The sequence below is a fragment of the Elephantulus edwardii genome, unplaced genomic scaffold, assembly GCF_000299155.1.
Source record: "Elephantulus edwardii isolate Elephantulus edwardi_28Jun2011 unplaced genomic scaffold, EleEdw1.0 scaffold00189, whole genome shotgun sequence".
Taxonomy (NCBI): domain Eukaryota; kingdom Metazoa; phylum Chordata; class Mammalia; order Macroscelidea; family Macroscelididae; genus Elephantulus; species Elephantulus edwardii.
In genome coordinates this window covers 2805648-2826234 of record NW_006399939.1, presented here as the reverse complement: position 1 = coordinate 2826234, position 20587 = coordinate 2805648, and the positions used below count along the sequence as shown (strand labels likewise).

Sequence of the window (20587 nt, the reverse complement as noted above, 5' to 3'; positions counted from 1 at the left end):
ACAAATTAAATAGGAATGAGGACAAAGACATCGAGCTCATCATTTGCTTTTGTCTCCAGCTCACATTCTGGCATGAAACGGGTGAGCACAGCATTCGAATCATGGCTCCAAGGCTCTCTGGTCCATGTCTTATGCAGATTACTTACCCACCCAGTGCCTCAATTTCTACTCTGTAACTTCTTACTAATGGTACTTACCAAGGATAACTACTGTGAAGCTTAAATTAATTAATATTGATATGGCATAAATTAATTAATATTGATATGGCATACCTTTGCACTCAAAATCAAAATTTAATGATTTGAACCCACCCAGCAGTGAGGTAGAAGAAAGGCCTGGCCCTCTGCTTCTGTGAATATTACAGCCAAGAAACCCTTTGGATCAACTCTGTTCTACACGCTGACTCAGAATCAAATGTAAAGCACTGGGCTGGTTGGATTTTTGTTGTTGCTGTTGTTTGTTTGATCCCTAGCATGGAGGAATATGGGAATCCTCCATCTGAGTGAGGCCAGCTTTTCAAATAGATAAAATACGTGGTGGCTGTGTATGAGTCTTCCTGCCATAAACCCTCTTCAAAAAACATACCCATAATACATAAACTTAACCACTAGAAATATATTCCTTTGAGTCAGCAGTCTTAGTTTTTTAAAAAACAAACAAAAATTCAAGCAGGCTCTGGTGGCCTAGTGGCAAGAAGCTGCACTGCAATCCCAGAGGTGCGTGGTTTGAATCTACCAGATGCTTTGCTGGAGGAGGGACAATCTCCTCCTGTACCTGTCAGATCCAATTTGATGCTACACACAGACACACACACACACAGACACACACTAATAATTTTTAAAAAATTCCAGATGTCCTGTGAATCCAGGTGTCATCTTAATATGAATTTGCATATTGTTGTTAGGGGTCATCAAATTGGTTCCTGCTCAATGAAAGGCCACTGGCCGTGCCCCATGCCATCATTTCTAACATGCTCGAGCCCAGCATTGTAGCTGCTGCGACATCTTAGCTCACTGAGGGTCTTCCTCTTTTTCATTGACCCTCTTACCAAACATGACGTCCTTCTCCAGAGATAAGTCTCCCCTGATAAAATGCCAAAATATGTGAGATGACTTCTCACTCCCTGTTTCTTTGTTGTTGTTGTATATGGTTGAATCAGATCCGACGGGCACAGGAGGAGATGGCCCCTCCTTCTCCAGCGGAGCGTCTGTGGGATTCGAACACTGTCTTTGTTTCCGAGGAACATTCTGGCTCTACGTCTGCCAAGACAAACTTGTCCATTCTTCTGGCTTTATATTTTATATTCAGTATTGTTTGCCAGCATCATAATCCAAATGCATCAGTTCTAAATCTTTGGCCCTTATTTGTTGTCCAGCTTTTGCAGTCATATGAGACAATTGAAAAATGCCTTGACTTGGGTCACATGTACTGTAGTCCTCAAAGTGACATCCTTGACCGTTACCACCTTCAAGAGCCACTTGATCATGGAGTTTCCACTTTTGCTTGGCATTTTATTTCCTGACTGCTGCATCCATGAGCATTGATTGTAATCCAAGCCTAACTGGATTCCTGTGTCACCTGCCTATCACAAGTTGTTCATGACTCTTCCTCCAGTCCTCACGTCATATTCTTCCTTATATAGTCCAGCTTCTTGGATTATGTGCTCAGCATACAGATTGAATAAGTATGGTGAAAGGCTATAATCAGATGATGTGCACATCTGATTTTAAACCATGCACTGTTAAAACTATGGGCTTTTGAAACATTTAGTCTTTTTATCTATTCCTAGATCTTTATATTTCACCAATACCTTCAGAGCAGCTTGGGCTTCTTCCTTTAATAGCACTTTTAAAAAAAATCGTGTACATCTTCCTGAAATGGTTAATGTCACAATGTCCTTTGTAGTACAGAGACTGTATCCTTGCCATCTTTTGATGATTCCTGTGCCATTCAATTTATTATCCGTATATTCTTCAGGATTGCCATTCCAGGCTTGAATCCTTTTCTTCAGCCCTGTCAGTTTGAGGAATGCTGAATCATTTCTATCCTTTCCGTTTACTAATTCTACATCTGTCCATGTATCCTTATCATACTTTACTTAGACTTTGAAACCCTTTGAAATCACATCCGCTCTTTTTCATATGTATAAGATCATATTCATATTTCATATGTTCTCAGAGTCTTCCATTTTGGTCTTTTTCTTCCATCTTTTCTAGGCCTTTTGTTTTCTTCTTATAGGGTATCCTTTATATCATCATACAACTCATCTGGTCTTTGGTTGTTAGTTTTCAGTGTGTCAAATTAGTTTTTTAAATAGCCCCTAAATTCAAGGATATACTCAAGGTCTTTGACTCTTGTGGACTTGTTTTCATTTTCTGTAGCTTCAGCTAGAACTTGCTTATGAGCATTTAGCATAAGAAATGCCAATGGGTTGAGGGTGTCCTAACAGAAGTGTGTGTCCAGGAAGGGAGCAGGAATGGGGAGCCTTGACTTGGTTGGAGAGGCTATCTAGAAGGGAAGTTGAGGCTCTAAGGTCCTGAAGGAAAGGAAGCAGCAATAGAAACCAGAGACCTGAAAGACAAACCCATATCCGTGAGCTTGGCCCAGCCCTTGCTCGGGAGTCACACCAGGAAGCCAGCACACTCTTTTCTCAAGTCTTCCCTTTCTTCCTCTTCTTTCCACTGCAGGCATGGGTTGCCAACTATGAGAGACCCCGAATGAACGCCAACTCCCTGCTGGCCAGCCCCACAGGCCTCAGCCCCTACCTACGCTTCGGCTGCCTCTCCTGCCGCCTCTTCTACTACCGCCTGTGGGACCTGTATAAAAAGGTGAGGGAGTAATGGCTGCCTGCCCATTCTCAGCTGCAGCCACTGGGTCCGGGCCTTGTGGGCCAGTCACCCTCCCTGAAAAGGGCCTTTCCCATAAGCCCTGAGAATAGGAGGGTACCAGGTTTGGGAAGGGAGACCCTAGGAATGGGAGGGAACCCCCAGAGTGAGAGAGAAGGCCAGAGAATGGTGAAGGGGATGCCCTGTGAATGGCAATAAGAAGAGGCTTTGGGAATAGGAGGGGGGTCCTAAGAATGAGAAGTCATCTCTGGTAAAGGTGGGGTGCCAGGAAACGGGAGGGGGACCCTGAGAATGATGAGAGGGTCTCTGAGATTGGGAGTGGAGCTCTGGTAATAGGGGGCCTGGAAATGGGAGGGAAACCTTGAGAATGATGAGGGGGACCCTGGGAATAAGAAGGGACCCTGGGAGTGGAAGGGAGTCTCTGGTAATAGAGGGCCTAGAATTGGAGGGGAGACCCTGAGAATGATGATAGGGGACCCTGGGGATGAGAAGGGGCCCTGAGAATGGTGAGAGAGGCCCTGAAAATGGAAGGGGGCCCTGGGAATGGTGAGACAGGCTGGGTTGTGCATCCTGGAGGTGCTAAAGTGGGCGTCTAGCCCAGAAGAGAAGGAACCCTCGGCAAGAGGTGGCAGAGCCCAGCACAGCCTGTAGAGCAGGACAGGTAGAAAAGCTGCCCTCTGGGTGCGACACTCGATGTGGCAGGTGGCTGGGGTGCAGTACTGAGGGGAGGGAGGCCTAGGCTGAGGGGCACAGTCACCCTAACGGCTCAGCCCGAGCAATCCCAGCACAGTCAGGGACAGCTGTTGTCCATCAGTGAGGGAGGAATACTCAGACGGGCTGCCTTAGGGCCAAATAAACAGCCTGTGTCCATACTTCCCCACCGGGGAGAGAGGACACCCCATTCGCGGTCATCACATCGCCCTTATCTCTTTTCCTTGTTTCCCAACACAGCAGCACCACTTTAGAGAGCTGTCTTGTGATTTTGAGAAACTCACTACTTACCTGGAGGCCTGATCTGTCTGTCTGTCCCCTCCTGCCCTAGATTCAGGCTGTTATGTGTTACTTTCGTCACTGAATCTAGCCTGAGCACTTTTTTGCCATGCTGCTGGGGAAATTCCTTTTGATGCTTTAGAAAGTGGAGGCGGAGCCAGACAGAGAACCCTGGTGACTAAGATCCTGGCCCATTCTTGGGACATCTGGTCCAGCTGGTATATCCCTGCACACTTCCCGACTCTGTGCAGTCGTTTTATTCCTCAGAGCTACAGCATAGCCAGGGACCAGGCCGTTCATTGCAAGAGGGGGCTTTAATCTGCAGGCAAACTGCGCAGCTTCTCGGGGACGGTCCTGGCTCACATGGGGTTGTCTGGGGCTACCCTGGTTGTGGCAGCTCCACCTTCCTCAAGGGAACAGGCCTGAGCCATGTGTCCCCACTATCCCCTCAGGTGAAGCGGAACAGCACGCCCCCCCTTTCTTTGTTTGGGCAACTCCTGTGGCGAGAGTTCTTCTACACGGCAGCCACCAACAACCCCAGGTTTGACCGCATGGAGGGGAACCCCATCTGCATCCAGATCCCCTGGGACCGCAACCCCGAGGCCCTGGCCAAGTGGGCCGAGGGCAAGACAGGCTTCCCCTGGATTGACGCCATCATGACCCAGCTGAGGCAGGAGGGCTGGATCCACCACCTGGCCCGGCACGCCGTGGCCTGCTTCCTCACCCGAGGGGACCTCTGGGTCAGCTGGGAGAGCGGGGTCCGGGTGAGTGACCTTGTATCGGAACCGGCCTGCCCCTCTGTCAGGCGCAGCCTAGGGCAGCCCCCTTCCAGGCTGGGGGATGGGATGGGCGCCTGGGTCCTGGAGATTCCATCCAAGCCCTCCTTGACTTGCCCTCAGCAGAGAGCTGTGGCCTTCCTCCCTGGGGGGCTGTGGTTGCGTGGGGCCACGTCTGCAGTTGGCTCCCTAGAAGCTGACCCCCCTTGTCCTCCTCCAGGTGTTCGACGAGCTGCTCCTGGACGCAGACTTCAGCGTGAACGCGGGCAGCTGGATGTGGCTGTCCTGCAGTGCCTTCTTCCAGCAGTTCTTCCACTGCTACTGCCCCGTGGGCTTTGGCCGCCGCACGGACCCCAGTGGAGACTACATCAGGTGAAGGCTCAGGCCTGATGCTCTGCCCCTGACCTCTGCAGCCTCCTTGGTGGGAGGCCTTTGGCCCTTTAAAGATGGTTCAGTGTGCTGACAAGTCCTCTGGTGTGTGTGTTTCAGGCGATACCTACCCAAACTGAAAGGGTTCCCCTCCCGGTACATCTATGAGCCCTGGAACGCCCCCGAGTCCATTCAGAAGGCAGCCAAGTGCATCATTGGAGTGGACTACCCGCGGCCCATCGTCAACCATGCCGAGACCAGCCGGCTCAACATCGAGCGAATGAAGCAGATCTACCAGCAGCTCTCCCGCTACCGGGGACTCTGTAAGCAGCTGCTGTCCCCACCCCACCCCTTGGCCACTGAGGGGAAGAACAGCACCTGTGGGCTCAGAAAGGGGCAGATGGGGATTGCAAAGTGATTGTAAAGAGAAGCTAGGCGCTGTCTTCCAAGCCAGTGTGTCTGAGTTGACTTCCTAGCCAGGGGACGGCAGGTCAATCAGATTGGGTATCCCTGAATGATTATGGGGCAGTGGGAAGAGACTGCACCTCCATGTCATGGCCCTCAGCCCATCCCCACACCCCACCCCTCGGCCCTCTGCTGTCCTGTCACACTGCATTTGAATTGCTACCTCACCTCTCCCAGGTCTCCTGGCGTCCGTCCCTTCCTGTGTCGAAGACCTCAGTAACCCTGTGACCGAGCCCAGCTCGAGCCAGGCTGTGAGTGTGACCAGTGCAGGTGGGTACCCTGGGCTCTCTGCGCTTGCCCCTTCTGAAGCACCCCGACCTCCCTCAGCCACTCACAGCTGATGAGAGAAGGCAGAGCAGGTCCTGTCCCTGGTGGAGCTTTGATGCCACCTGAGAGAGCCAGGTGGTAAAAGAGACCAAGGAAGATGATTTATACCAAAGCCTTGGGGAAAGTAAAATTGAGAAGTTTGATAGAGAGAGTGGCTAGGGAGCAAGGGAGTACTTTGCTTAGTGTAGATTGGAGTCATCCAGGGCCACCTCTCTGGGCAGAGAATGAGAACAAGACAGGCCTTCCTGAACTGGAGGAAGAACATTCCAGACAGAAGACCCAAAGACAGGCACCAACTTGGCTAATTCAGGAAGTGAAGGAAACTGCTGTGACTAGAATCCGGAGTGAAGACCTAGAATGGAGGGGACAGAGGTGTGGTGCCTTGGGAGGGGGTTGACAGAGTGGAGAACAGTCACATTTATTTCTTAAACAGCACAGGTGAACACAGGGAGGCTGGGAAGAAGCTGCAGTCATGGTCCAGGCAAGAGATAGAGACAGGGGTCATGGTCGTAGCAGGAGAGAGGAAAGTAGGCAGAGCCATGGCAGATGAACATCTTCCCTCCAGCTTCGGGGGGAAAATCAGTAAGGTGGGGCTGCTGGAGCTCCAGGGCTTTTCCTGCTCTCCCAGCAGACATGGGGCTGAGTGGGCTTGGCAGTCTCAGGGTTGCAGAGGGCGAGCGGAGCAGAGGTGCTTAGGTCTGTGAGAGCTGGCCCTCAGGTTCTTCTAGGCAAAGTCCCTGCTGAAAGCAGACCAGGGGACAGCAGTTAGGTACCAGATGGTGTGCCATCAGTGAGCAGTCCCTGTCCCCATAGCGCTGCCTCTGCATAGTTTAGGGTCATCTTTTACCGGGCACGGTGAGTGTGACATTTGACACACTTCCCAGCAGGCCAAAGACAACTACCCAGTGGCCCAGCATCCCCCAAACGGAAGCTAGAAACAGCCGAGGAGCCACCAGGCGAAGAGGTCAGCAAACGGGCCAGGGTGGCTGAGCTGTCCAGCCCAGAGCTGCCGAGCAACGACGTCTGAGAGTGAGTAAGGGCAGCTTTGAGGTGGGAACGAGGAGGGTTCTTGGGTTTGGAAACTTCTGCCCTCCCTGTTAAAGACGATTGTGGTTGTTGAGCCGCTTCTGATCCCTGGGGCCCTGCGTGTGCAGAGGACCATGCTCCTCAGAGATTTCAGGCACCTTCTGGAAGGGTGACTGTCGTTTGAGTCTGCTTCTTTCAAACCAGCCACTTGGTGACTAATAATTGTGACTTAACTGTGCCACTCAGAGAAACTTATCAAGAGGTTATGGATAATATTGGGAACTGAATTAAAATGGAAATGAAATTAAAATCTGGTTGAGGTAGCATGACTTTTAGACTCCGCTCTAAAATTCCACTCTTTTGAGTTTTATACACTCTACAATATAAACTCACATCATTTTTCTTTCTTTGACAAATAATGAAGAACATTTCCCCCCATTTGGCTCTTTCTACCTCTCAAAATGGGTCAAGTCCAGCAAAAAGACCAAGCCCTGAGTGTGTTGTGTGGGGAGAAGGGTCCCTCGAAGCTTGTGAGGTGCTATAAGCCCCTGCCCTCCCAGCGGGCAATGTTCTGCAGGCTGACCAGGGGAGGGCAGCACTTACCCTTCATGCTGTGGCTTGCTCAGTCCAGCCCCACCTAGTGATCTAGCAAGTTCAGCCCCCATAAGGACTAGGAGACCCCATCTCATTGCCATCTGTAGATTGGAGGGAGAGTTTCTCAAGGGAAAGACTGATTCTGTTTTTTACAGATCCCTCTCACTTCGGGATCAGGGCAGGGCCCTCTTGTTTGTACATCTAAGCTTGTGTGTTTAGTAAGATGGTGACTTTCAGATATTTCAGCCCTTTCCAATGAGGCTTATTGTCACAGACATTGCTGATGGTCCGTTTTCTGCTATCTCGTTCCTGGGAGCACCAGCAACCTTTGATACTGTCCAAGTTTCACAAATGATCTCTTATCTCTGTGATACCTAGCAAGGTTCCTTCTGTGTTGTACGTCTGGAGCCTGGAGGGCCGCTACTCTGATTTTCATGTGTAAAGACTGAGGAACAGAGAGGGTAAAAGTCTAGGTCAAGTTTGCTCAATAAGCTAGGAGTGTCTAACTCCGCATAAAATTGTTGCCAGCAGGTGCATGAAGAAGAGGATGTATAAGACATACAATGTGCCAGTGGATGCATCCCCAGGATTTCACAGCCCAATTAGAAAAAGACACATAACTGATAATTCCTAGACCCTCCTGCCTTACAGAAGGCAGCTCATGGTGGGCTGGGGCACTCAGCCTGGCAGAGGCTTACCTTAAAGATAAAGTGGATTTAGGTCATGAGGTGGGCATTTCATACAAGGAAAATGGCTTAGTAGTTGCAAACATGCAGATCTTATACAAATTACTTAACTGCTATGAGACTCCATTTCCTCATTTCTAAATTAGGCAAAAGTGTTGCCAGGATTAAGTGATGAATGCATGTGTCAGTTAGGAATATGTGAGGCTGCTAGTGACTGAAATCTTCCTGGTGTGGCTTAACCAGATAGGGGTTTGTTTTTCTTGCCTAACCAGAAGCCCAAAGATAGGTGCTGCTGGTTTGGGTTTGATAGGTTAACAGTGTCAGAGCTAATTTTTCTAAGAGCCTCTTGACCTTCTCTTCATGATCACAGGGTGGCTGCCACAGCTGTGGCCATCAGTGCCTGCGTTCAGCACAGAAAAGGGAGGAAGGAGCAGTGACAGCTGTAAATATGTATCAGTGTCCACAATTTGGCAGACATCTTCCTAAGCGCTGGGTTTGTGGTTGTGAGCAAAGCTGACAAAGGCCTTTCTTTCTGGGGTGCATCTTAGTGGGAGGAGAGACAGTAAATAAATAAAGGGATATAGATGCTAAGAAGCTATAAATGCATAAAGGAAAAATTAAATTTGATAAGAAGACAGACACAAAAGTTGGCATAGAAAACAAAACAGTAGGTTGTCATTTTCATCCTGATTGTTGTGGAGAAGAGCTGGCTTCACTTTTATCTTAGGCTGGGTGGTAAAGAGGGGCAAAAGTGGTGAGTGTACATGTGTTTATAAATAAAGAGATATATTTATGTGTATATATAAATACAGAGAGATTTAGTCAAGGAAATGGCTCACATAAGAAAGCTGTTTTATTTCACGGAAATGGTTCACGTAGTCATGGAGGCTGATAAGCCCAAATGCGTGGATCAGATGGCAGGCTGGAGGCTTCTCCTGAAACACTGATGAATCCCAAATTGGCAGGTCAGATGGCAGGCTGCTGGTTCACATCCCAAGAGCTGGAGGTCAGAGGATGACCAGTCCGATGCAGGATTGGGAGAGAGGGTGGTTTGCCAGACTGTCCATATATATTGGATACAAGCCACACTTCCAAGGAAATTGATTGGCTTTTGACGGATTAGCTGCTCACATTAGAGCACAAGTTGGAATGCAATTATTCCCTCATTTTATATTTGGAAGAGCAATTCAGCCACTGAGAATCACAGCCTAGCCAAGTCGTCACATCACATTAACCCTAGAAAAGAAAGCTTCCCCAGAACACCCCACCCTTAGGCTTTCACTCAGGTCTCATTAACCAGACCTGAGTCACAAAGCCACCCCCAAAGTAGGAAGTGGAGTCAGGATTGGCTTATAGAGCATTGCTCTCCCGCTTTAAGGGGCCACTGGTGACTGGGCCCCACCCCAGCATTTCTGGTTCATTAGGTCTGGGATGAGACCCAGAATTTGCATTTCTGACAAGTCTCCAGAGGTTGCTGATGCTGTTGGTCCAGGATCACACTTTGTATATCACTAACTTAGACCAACCAGGATCTGTTGTCTGGCCCAGGCAGCAGCCCACACATATCTAGCTGCCATTGTCTGAGAAGTGTGGCTCCTGGTAGACACCTCACTATGTCTGTGGAATAGGCCAGGTGCTCACCTGGTGCCTGGCTCCTGCGAAGTCCTCAGTATATGGCAGCTCTGAGTATGATGGATATTGTTGTAATTGTTATTTTAGAAGAATGTAAGATTACAGCTGAGTCCGATCAGGGATGCTCTTAAATTCAGGCAGATGAGCCAATTGGTGAACTCCCTGGGAACCAAGGAGCGTTGGGAACAGGAGAGTGATGTGATGGAGCTTGTGGGTCCTGAAGATCAAATGGGAAAGGCACTGAGAGACTTCTGAGTGAGTCCCAGACATGGTCTTCAGTGCAGAGGGTGTACCTGGCTCCTGCTTTGTGATCCAGGAGACTGTCCATCAGAGTACAGGGGGTATCAGGACTCACACACGGTGACCCCATGTGACGTGACAGAGCTGCCCCCCACGTGACGTGACAGAGCTGCCCACAATGTGTCGCGGCTGTCATCTTTGTGGATACAGATCTGCAGTTTTTTTCTCCCATAGAGCCAATGGTGGATTTGAACCATCAACCTTGAAGTTAGCAGCCAAGCACATAACTTTTTGCCTTTGAGGTTTTTATTACAATGCTCTTAGTCACTGGCTTCTTGGATGGCTGGGTCAGGCAGGCTGTGGAGGTTGTAAGTGGGGGCCAAGAAGCAGAGAACACAGACAGATGCAGGAAACCCCCAAGACCAGTAGGGGAAGGATAGCACATGTTTGTGGAACCCTGAGAGGAAACCATGCACTGGGGTGGCCTCTGAGCTGCTTCGCATCCTCATTGTAAAAAGGTGTAAATAGCGCCTTCTCACCTGCCGTACCCATGAGCATACATGTTGAAAAGCATATGTGAAAAGTCTCTGTGTGTGAAGTGCGCCACACTGATGCAGCCCCATTTTCATCTGGCATCTGCTTGTCAGGTGGCTCTGGTTGGGTTATTGTCACTTCAGTCAGAAACAGACTGCAAAGCCGTGGCCCACAGTGGTCTGGCAGCAGTATACTGAACGGCTGGCAGGAGACATGCTCATTCCTCACCTCCTGCCGTGTTTCAGTTGTCTGACTTTGGGCTGGATGCACAGTCCTTGATCTCATGGTCTGAGATGTTCCCAGAGTGAAGCTTCAACAGTCAGTGGTCCCCAGCCAGGCTGCCTGCCGGACCTTGTGAGGTCAGTGGAACTCTGAGCGCTCCAGTTGTGGCACTTCCATTGTTCTAATGCTTTGGCACTGGGACAGTCCCCAGGGCAGACCATTTACACTTGAAACTGAAATTGTAGAAAGCCATGGCCCCCCGTCAGTAGATTTCCGTGCTTCCCTCACATCACATCCCAACCAGCGTCTGTTCTGCATTAAGTTTTGTTTGACAATATTCACTAAACTGAAAAACAAGCTAGCCCCAAATGGCTATTGTTCCAGCTGGCTCCGCTAATCCCTGAGCCGCTGACTGCTCAGGATTCTATCAGCCTTCAATTGTTTACAGATTTCTCTCACTGGCTGACTATTTTACCATAGGGAACAACAGCTCACGTGTTCCACTTGCCCTGCTGCTGGTACATAGTGATCTGCTGAGAGAACCCATTGATACAAAAGGTCTGTGGCCAGGGTTCACCTCTCCCCTCTTCCCACTGCAGGCCCAGAGCTTTGCTGAGCTTTGGCGCCTCGCTGAGTGAAAACTGACTTCTGGAATGTCTTTGTCTATTGTCTAGTTGACATTTGTACTCCCTCATTACTTGAACTAATGCAGAGAAAGACACTGGGCAAACTAATGTGGATCACAGCTATTGCAGGCGAGGGCAGCTTGGCATTCAGAAAGAGCCAGGGTCTCAGTCCCTGTTCTGCCACTTTGGTTGTGAGTTCTACTCTTGACACAAAAGTTGGAACTGATTCACCAGTGACTTTTTTTTTAAACTATGTTTCTCTCAAACTTCTGGGCACTCACTGTGCCTCATCCAATGTTGCTGTTGTTATATGCCCTCAACTCATAGCGACCCTACATACAACATCTCTGAAGCCCGCTCTGTCCTGAACCAGTCTCACTAACTCCAACACACCTAACCCTATTGCCTCAATTACTATATCAATCCATCTCATCCAGGGTCTTCCTTTCCTGCACTGTCCCTTTACCATTATGAGCATGATTTCCTTCTCCAAAGAGCAGTCCCTCCTGGCTACATGGCCAGAGTATGTGAGACAGAGCTTCAAAATCCTTGTCTCCAAGGAGAAACTTGGTTTCACCCTCTCTAAGAAACACCTGTTGGTTTTCTTGGCAGTTCATGGTTCAAGACTCTTCTCCAGCACCACACCTCAAATGCATCAATTCTTATCTTTAGTCATTGTCCAGACCATGGCCTGGATCAGGCACACCTTGATCTCTAGACTGACATCTTTGCTTCTCAGTACTCTGAGCTCCTTGACAGCAGATCTTCCCAGTGCAGTTCATCTTTTGATATCCTGACTGGGTGCCAGGAGTGTTGATTGTGGAGCTGAGCAAGCTGTAACTATTAACAGCCTCAATCTCCATCTATCTTGGTTCTGCCAGTTGGCCCAGTGGTGAAAATCTTTGTCTTCTTGATATTGAGCTTCAATCCATATTGAAGACTACAGTCCTTGACTTTCTGCAGCAAGCACTTCAGGTCCTCCTGAGTTTCAGCAAGCAGGGTTGTGTCATCTGCATAACATAGGCTGTTAATGAGACTTCCTCCAAACCTGATGCCAAATTCTTCACAAAGCCCCACCTCTTGAATTATCTGCTCTGCATATAGATTGAAAAGGTATGGAGACATGATGCATCTCTGATGCACTTCTTTCTGGATTTTGAACCATGTAGTGTTTCATTATTTTGAGGACTGCTTCCTGATCCAAGTACAGGTTTCTCATAAGCACATGTGTTCTGGGATTCCCATTCTCTAGTCACAATTTGTTGTGATCCACACATTTTAGGGTAAAGTACAATGGGCCATAGTCTGCAGATAAAGCTGCTTCCGGACATTCAGCTGTGGTGGGATCCTTGCTTATGCCTGTCTTCCTGGGCTAACACTGGGAGATTGGGTTTCTTGTGGTGTCTGAGTCTGATGGACAGGAAGGAGCAAAGGCAAAGGTGTCCAGGAGGCCATCATAACTAATATTGAGATAAATAGAGGGAGTTGTGGCCTTATTTTTCATTGCAGCTGCTTCTGTGTTTCTTGTATTAATGACAGGTTGGAAAAACTGGGCAACCCAGAGATTGATTTTCCAGTGCGTGTTTTATGAGTTGATCTTTCCCTGGGTGCCTCTCCCTGGCTGCTCAGCCCTTTCCTTTAATGCTTCTGTCATCACTTTCCTGCACGGCCTCATTTGATTCCCCAGGCCCTGTTTTCTGCAGACTTAGCCCCAGCTTGCAAACAGGAGCACAAGGCCACCTAGTTATCTGCTGATCAAGCAGATCGAGGCACTAGTTAAACAGATTTTGACTAGCTTTGTCAACAAAGACATGCTGGTTCCTGTAAACCTTGGGTATCAGTGCTGGTGTTTTGAGGGATTTGGGTTAACCCATTGCCGTCAAGTCTGTTGCAACTCCTGGTTACCTTAGAGTGGGCTAGACCTGCCCATAGAGCTGAGGCTGGAAATCTTTAAAGAAGCTCCTGGGGAGCAGTTTGAAGTGCTGATCTTACACCTAACCACTGTGCCACTAGGGTTGCTAGTGCCTTTTTAAAACATAACGTGCCTGGCCCACAACTGAATTGTGCCTGATTCAAATAGACCATTGTCACACGATAGGGAGCTCTGGCGGTGTAGTCCACAGCGTGTTGCAGCGTGAGGTCCCTGGGTCGTAGAGTCTGCCAGCAGCTACATGAGAAAGAGCCACTCTCCTGTCATTGCAATTTATAGCCTCAGAAACCTGATGGAGGACTTCTGTGAAGTAGAACCAACTGGACAGCAGTTAGATTATATTTTAAGTTCCCATTATATCCACCTCCTGCACACGAGGGAACTCTGGTGGCTTGTGGTAAAGAATTGTGCTACTAACCCAAAGGCACACAGTTCAAATCTACCAGCTGCTCCACAGGAAAGAGATGAGCAGTCACCTCCTGTGTGACTTGTTGTTGACTGCCTTCGAGTCGAGCAAGACTCATAGCGACTGTGTGAACAAAAGGCCTGAAGCCTACAACTGTCGACATTATCAAAGTTCATAGAGTTTCCAGAGGCATGTGTGACTTTGTGCCTCTTAAAACCTGCTGGAGGGTCAGCTGTGACTCAGTTCCAGCTCAACGGTACATAACAACAACAATGGTACTTCAAGTTTGTAAATCTGCTAAGCCAAGATGTGGGGTGTGTGTGTGCATGGTGTGAAAATACACAGAACAAAACATACAACATCCGTATCTAGGTGTAGGTATTGATTGTTGACTTCTCCCTGGGTTACCCACTCCACCCCTCTTTGAGAATCATGGCATGCAGAAAAGCTGAGGTAGGATGGAACCACACCCCCAGGAAAGAGCACGTGTTCCCACACGTACAAAAATGTGCCCAGAAGGGCAAGATTCTGATAGACCTCCTTGACCTATTCTTAGTCTCCTCAAGGGTCCAAGAATCTTGTTCCGAGGGATCTGAAAACACACCGTCTCCAACAGCCCCTGAAGATGGGGGAGACACAGGAAGTGAGGTTCCGGTAAAGCAGTCCCGTGCTCTACTCTGATCCCCAAAGTCTCCCATTCTTCAGCGTAGCCACAGTGGCAGAGGGAAACCTGGGTATGGCGTGTATGCGCACAGCATGCTTCTGGGAACATGCCGCCGACCTTTGAACTACATGGGTTTGAACTTCCCAGGCCCACTTACACACAGAATCCTTTCTCCCGTGCTTTTTCTGTGAGCTTAAATGTTGCTAATCACCTCGGCATGCGCAGCCCCTCCCTGGAGGAACTGCACTCCATGTGACCAGCATCACATGGCAGTCTGAGTGGGTCTTCGCAGGAAGAAATCCGCATGTTAGTGGACCCTCGAGGTTTAAACGCGTGCTGTTTGAGAGCAGCTGTATACTCGGATTCTCCGCTGTGCACCCCGAGCCCTCCTTGTTCAAGGATCAGCTATACACTCGTTAGTAATAAACATCGTTGTTTATAGTTTAAAATATGACTAACTTTTATTGGACATGCTTATGCGAGAAGTTGCAGACATTAAAACTCATTTGAAAGAATGAGCCGTCAGTCCTGAGCCGTCCAGGAAGCCTCTGCGACATTCGCCCTGTGTTCCACCTTCCACACCAGATGGCCCTTCCCTGCAGAGCGTGGCTTCAGGCCGAGCACATGGCCTTAGAAAGGTCTGTGTGACCGAAGACTCCTTTAGAATCCCTGTGTCCAATGTCTTTGATTGTTTTTTCCTCCTGGTGTATTTATTCATTTTAGTGAAGATACACACAACAGAACATACCCAGAACTCAGCAGTGCTCGCATGCGCAGTTCAGTGATGGGGTCACACCCTGCACACCATGTCCAGTTCTCCCTTGCTCTGCTTTCCAGGAGTTTCTGCTCTCTGCCCTCCAAGTTCTCATCTGTGGATTCGTTACTCTTGTCCTTTCTGTCTCATGTCAGTCATTCTTCAGTAGGGCATGAAGCTTAAGACAGACACTCCTTATTGATGGAGTTCACATCCTGGTTAGCTGGGGGTTAGTTTCGGCTCAGAGTTCAAAAGGCTTTTCCAGACCATAGATTTGAGGGGCCCTCCACCAGCTGCTCCATGGGAGATAGATGAGCAGTCCCCTCCTGCGTGAAAACCTACTGAGTTGATTCCGACTTGATAGCACACAGCAACCACCAATCTCGGTGCAACCAGTGGGTCTGGCTTCCAATAAGAATTTGACATTTCATTCCAGTTTTCCACCTTTTGATCATGATCTGTCTAGCAAGTGCTTGATCAGATGTTTATGAATGGTGCCTGGCACCATCCATTTCTTCAGTAGTTTATGAGCCCAATAGGACTCCACTCCATTTCCTTCTCTTCTGTTGCTCTAGGCAGTTAGAGACTCACTCTTGTGTCTTGGATGGCCTGATGTCCTTGTCTCTTAAAGACATTTTACCCTTTTCCTAGAGCACCTTAACTTCCGTTTTGTGGCCTGGATACTAGTCTTTATGCCTCTGTGTTGAATCTTTGATTTTAAGTCCTCTAAAGGCCTTAATCTGATAGCCTAGTGGCAAGAAGCTGTGCTCCAATCCTGAAGGCACATGGTTCAAATCCACCAGCTGCTCTGCAGGAGAAAGGTGGGCATTTTCCTCCTGTGCCTTGAAAACCCACTGGGGGGTCCGCTATGGGCTGATTCTGACTCAGTAGTACTCAACAACAAAGACCTTAGTGATACCGTAATAGATGACTTACTGGTGAAAATAGGGGCTCTGGCACTTAGAAATGCAGGTCACTTGAGCAGGTCACTCCTCTCTGCACTGCAGTTTTTCCTTCTATGAAATGGGTGGCCATGTCTTCAGAGTTCATGAATTCACAGATGTGCAGTGCCCAGGCCTAGCCCGGTGACCAGATCTACCGTTACCTGCCTCAGCAGCATTTAAACTGGACAGACCTTGTCACAGAGCACTGCCTGTCCCTACAGACTGCAGACGCACCCTGCCTGCTTTAAAGCAGAAGCAGCTTTGTGACGGGCTTGCCTTGTCGTCTGTTATCAGTGACAAGCCTGCTTCTTCCTGGTGCCCCAGATTCGGGATGTTATAAATCTCCAAAGTGAGTCATCTGACATCTCCTCACCCACTCCCATCTTGGGGCTCTGTGCCAGGGTTCTCCTGTCTATATGTGGAAATTTGATCACCTGCTGATTCTAAACTGAGTCCCTGCCTGCATCTTCAAAATCACTTCCCCCAGCTCTTTTTTCCTTATATTTCTGGCAACAGCTCCTGCATCTTAATTCTGACACTCCTCTGTCATATCTAAGCAAGTGTCATTAAACGTCTCCAGTGGGTTCACATGCACCTTTCCTCCCCCTCCTCTCTAGCTGCTCAGCTGTGGAGCAGAGGTGCCTCGGGGGTCTGCAGGAGACAGCAGATCCTGCAAAAGCACCTCAGTCAGAGGGACAGTATCCAGTCAGCACACTGGCCCCCTCAGAAACAGCCTTGGCCCAGACCTGTGACCCTCACAGCTCTCTGCTCAGGCACTTCCCAGCTCCCAGCCTGTGTCCCCAGGGAAGCAGCCCAAGTCGTTGGTGTTCCTGGACAACTGAGCAGCCTCCTGAATGCTCCTTTCTGCACTTGTTTTTCTCTTCCAGCTGCTGAACTGCTGCTCCGTGAGCCAAGCCTGGGTGCCAGGACAGCCACCTGGCAGCAGAACACAACCTGCGGACAAGCCGATGCCAGTGGAGACCTCGAGGACGTGTGTGCGTGTGTGTGCGCCTGTGCAGGGGGAGTGGTGTGCCTGTTTGCGTGTGCATGCATCTGTTTACACTGTGACCCGGAGTATGGCCCAGGCTGGAATAGTCCCTTGTAGCACGCTTGGCCTCAAGTGCTGTGGCCACCTCCAGATGCAAGGCTAGAGGTCACGGCTGAGGCCTGTCCCTGCCAGCTGACAGCCTGGTCTAAGTAGAACAGTGTCAGGACCCTAGCTGGGACACTGGCATCTGCCTCCCTAGCTCGCCCTACTCACATCAGACCAAGGAGCAGACTCTTGTCAAGAGTATGAGACTCTAGAGGCAGCAAGAACCAAGGTGGATGAAGCCAGTGGATGGGTGAAGTCCGGGTTCAGCCACCTTGCCTGGCATCTTTCTCATGTGAAAACTCCCTGTCTTGGTCCACCAGACCCTTCCGCAGCACCTGGGACCGAGCACCGGCTGTAGACAGCTGATGGCTCTGCAGTGCCACGTCACACAGAAGGACGCTCACACTGACTGGCGGTGTGTATGTGGTCTGCAGGGAGTGGCTGCACCAGCACATCTGCCTTCCAGATCTGGATGCCTGTGGTTAGGAGAAGCATCCAGCCTATTCTTCCCCAGCAGCTGACACGGTCCTGGTCACCAAGGAGCTGTGAGAGGCAGAGTGGGGCTCACTTCCTTAAACGGGATCAGGTTCCAGTGGCATAAAGCCCCAAGCCCTCTGCCACACTCCAAGGGCCCAAGTGCTACTGTTGAGGACAGCTGACCCCCCCCCGCCCCCAGCCAGTGCAGCCATTTGAGTCTGTGTTCTAGAGACTTCCAGAGCCTGCTGTACTAGTCAGCATCCAAGCTGGACCACCAGTAGTAGCTGGACTCCTAGAACCCAGGTAGATGGACTCAAGACTCCAGAAGCAGTTGACAGAGGTCAAAATAGAAGTGGCAACCAGCATGGCAACCCTTCCAGAAGCATCAGGTGGGAGGTTTGAGCAGAGAAGCCACGTGTTCCAGGAGTGGCCTGTGCTGCCCGCTTCTCCACTCCCACCATCAACGGCCTCTGTGGAGAAGGTTAATGGAAAGAAGGGCTGACCCGGCAGTCCTCTGGATAGAGTTCTCTTTCCACACTGTGGTCTGCACTTGAGCCACACCGTGTGTGTGTGTGTGTGTGTGTGTGTGTGTGTGTGTGTGTGTGTGTGGTGTGCACACGTGCGCGTGAGCATGTGAGAGTGTGTGCACATCTGTGTGTACACGTAGCAGAGACCAATTCCTCTCTGGATTTTGGTCCTCGTGTAAACGTTAAGCTGGCCTCTTGGCCTTCTCCTCTCTACCTCCCTTGTGACCTTTCCTAGCCTCATAGTGGTTCACTCCCCTGGCTCTCACCCTGTCCCTACCACCCTCTGACCTTGGACCAGAACCCCGAGGTCACCCCTCCTCCTATAGCTGTCTAGCATGTCGACAGGCCTCTACCTGGGAGGGCCTCAGGCTCTCTTAGCCAGAGAGCTGCCTCTAGATTACAACTGTGGTATGTGCATCACTTTTACTACTAGAATGTCCCATCGTTGCATGGGGAGAGCAGGGCATCTGTTTTTGTATGTTGGGAAGACTGAGTTGGGGGCATCCCTGTTCATCAGCCCCATGCTACAAGGGGACTATTGCTAGAAGGGAAGTAGGACAAGCTGGGAAGGGCTTGTCTGAGAAATGGAGACAGCCAGAGGGCTCAGGGCCACATTCAATATATATTATCACTGATTTGAGGTGGCTCTCCCCTAATGTACACACTGGCAGGACCACCTCTCCTGCTGCTCCACCCTCCCTGGCTTGCTGGCCAGTCTCTGGGACACCCTTGCCATGCATGGGGCCATCAACCCCTGCAGCTGGAGGGATGGAGGAGGGAAGGAAGGGTTGGTGAGTGCCTGGTGCTCCCCCTGGCCTCCCCCCTCTTCTAGCCTGGGTAGCCTGGGGAGTGATACAAACCCTGACCCAGGGGCTGCATGAGGAAGAGATGGTTGCAGGCAAAATGCACTTTATACAGATTGTCTATCGTTGGGAAGGTCTGTTTCTCCCACTGTTTGTGAACATTCATTTGTTTTATAAACACCTGATTCTGTCAAAGCAAAAGTACTGTCATCAATCTTGGGGATGGGGGTGGGGGCTCTAGCGGCACAGGTCAGCCTGGCTGAGGCCCTGGGCCAGACTGTCTTGGTTCTGCTGAAGCTGAGGCCGAGAGCCTCACCCTGCCTCTTTGTTTCAGGTGAGAACTGAGTGGTGATTGTTACAGTGCAGGTGTTCACATTTAGGCTCATTGGGCCAGAACCATATGGAGCTCCCCAGTCCAGGATGGGATTCCTGAGTACAGGCCTGCAGCAGCCCCACTGCTCAGCTCCCCTGAGCCCCTCCTCCAAGACGCAGTGGGCCATCACCACACACCCTCAGTGTGTCCTTTATCAGTGCTGCAGCTGTGTGGTGGGGAGCTGACCACAGCAAAGCCCAGGGTCCACATGCTGCCTTTCCTCCATGCCACATGGGCAGACAGTGGCCCCTCTGCTGTGTGCCTGGGCTTTCCTGCATTGGACTGGACCAGTGAGACTGGGGATTTGGTAGCACCCATGCTGACTCCCTGAGAGAAGGGCTTGTGCCAGCCAGTCCCAGCAGTGTCTCAGGCTGCCCTGAACAGAGGAGAAAGGCCAGAAGATGGAGCAGCTTGACTCGGGCTCAGCTCCTCCTTGGCCTGTTCGGAGCTCCCCCTGCCCTCTTGCCACCACATCCTGGGCCTGCCTTCTCTCAAATGTGACTTTGGCTGCGCCCTGGGGCTGAGCCTCCTCAGTTCTTGAGCAGAAGATTCTGCAAGAGAGTTCTATGCACACACTCTTGACCTCTCCATCCTCACTAGCTGAGGCAAGCACATGTTCTCAGGAACGATTATTAGCTATGACAGCAAGGCTGCCTTCCTGGGAGGAAAAGCCAGGCAACCTGACTGCAGACACTTACCAAGAGGACCTTGGGAAAGAGCTGGGCCAAGATGGTGAAAGAGGGGAGGTGGCTGGCTGGCTGGGCCCAGGGTGGTGGGCAGACAGGGCCTTTGACTGAGTGATGCAAGTTCTTGTTCAGAGTGGATGCTTGCAACTGCTTTCTGGGGCTAAACTGAAAGGAAAGAGGCCAGCATGTCCAGTTAGAGGTTCAGATTTGCAAATACGATTCCTCAAGCTATAAAACCATTTACTCCAGCCCTTCACCAGGGTGAGGGGAAGACCAGGACTTCTGTGGCTCTTATCAGTTGGCCAGAGAGGCCATCAAGGTATGCCCAGAGGCTCTGTAACTGACCCACCATAGCTGGGGTCCTGGCCATGGCCTGAGCATCAAATAATATGTGCTGTGTGAAAGAGCTCAGCCAAGTAATACAAAGACCTGCAGGCCCGGCCCTGAGGGGACAGAAAGCCAGGAGGGAACCACAGGCCAAACCCAGGAGGGGCAGTGGTGCAGAAGGGAGCAGAAACAACCGAAAGGGTCCCCAGGGAACAACTGGAGGGAGCAGAGCGAAAGGCCCAGTCTTTGGGTGTGAGAAGCCATCTATGG

The 20587-nt window shown here is 50.2% G+C and overlaps 1 protein-coding gene across 1 annotated transcript in view; it reads left to right on the top strand.

Moving 5' to 3' along the window:
* CRY2 (cryptochrome circadian clock 2) overlaps positions 1-17053 on the top strand; it is a 34613-nt gene extending 17560 nt beyond the window's left edge. The window contains exons 6-12 of the mRNA XM_006896741.1: positions 2688-2828; positions 4289-4600; positions 4833-4984; positions 5102-5304; positions 5624-5716; positions 6661-6802; positions 16919-17053. Coding sequence (XP_006896803.1) covers positions 2688-2828; positions 4289-4600; positions 4833-4984; positions 5102-5304; positions 5624-5716; positions 6661-6800 — 1041 coding nt within the window. The 3' untranslated portion in view covers positions 6801-6802; positions 16919-17053. The remainder of the gene's footprint in view (positions 1-2687; positions 2829-4288; positions 4601-4832; positions 4985-5101; positions 5305-5623; positions 5717-6660; positions 6803-16918) is intronic.
* Positions 17054-20587: the final 3534 nt, after the last annotated feature.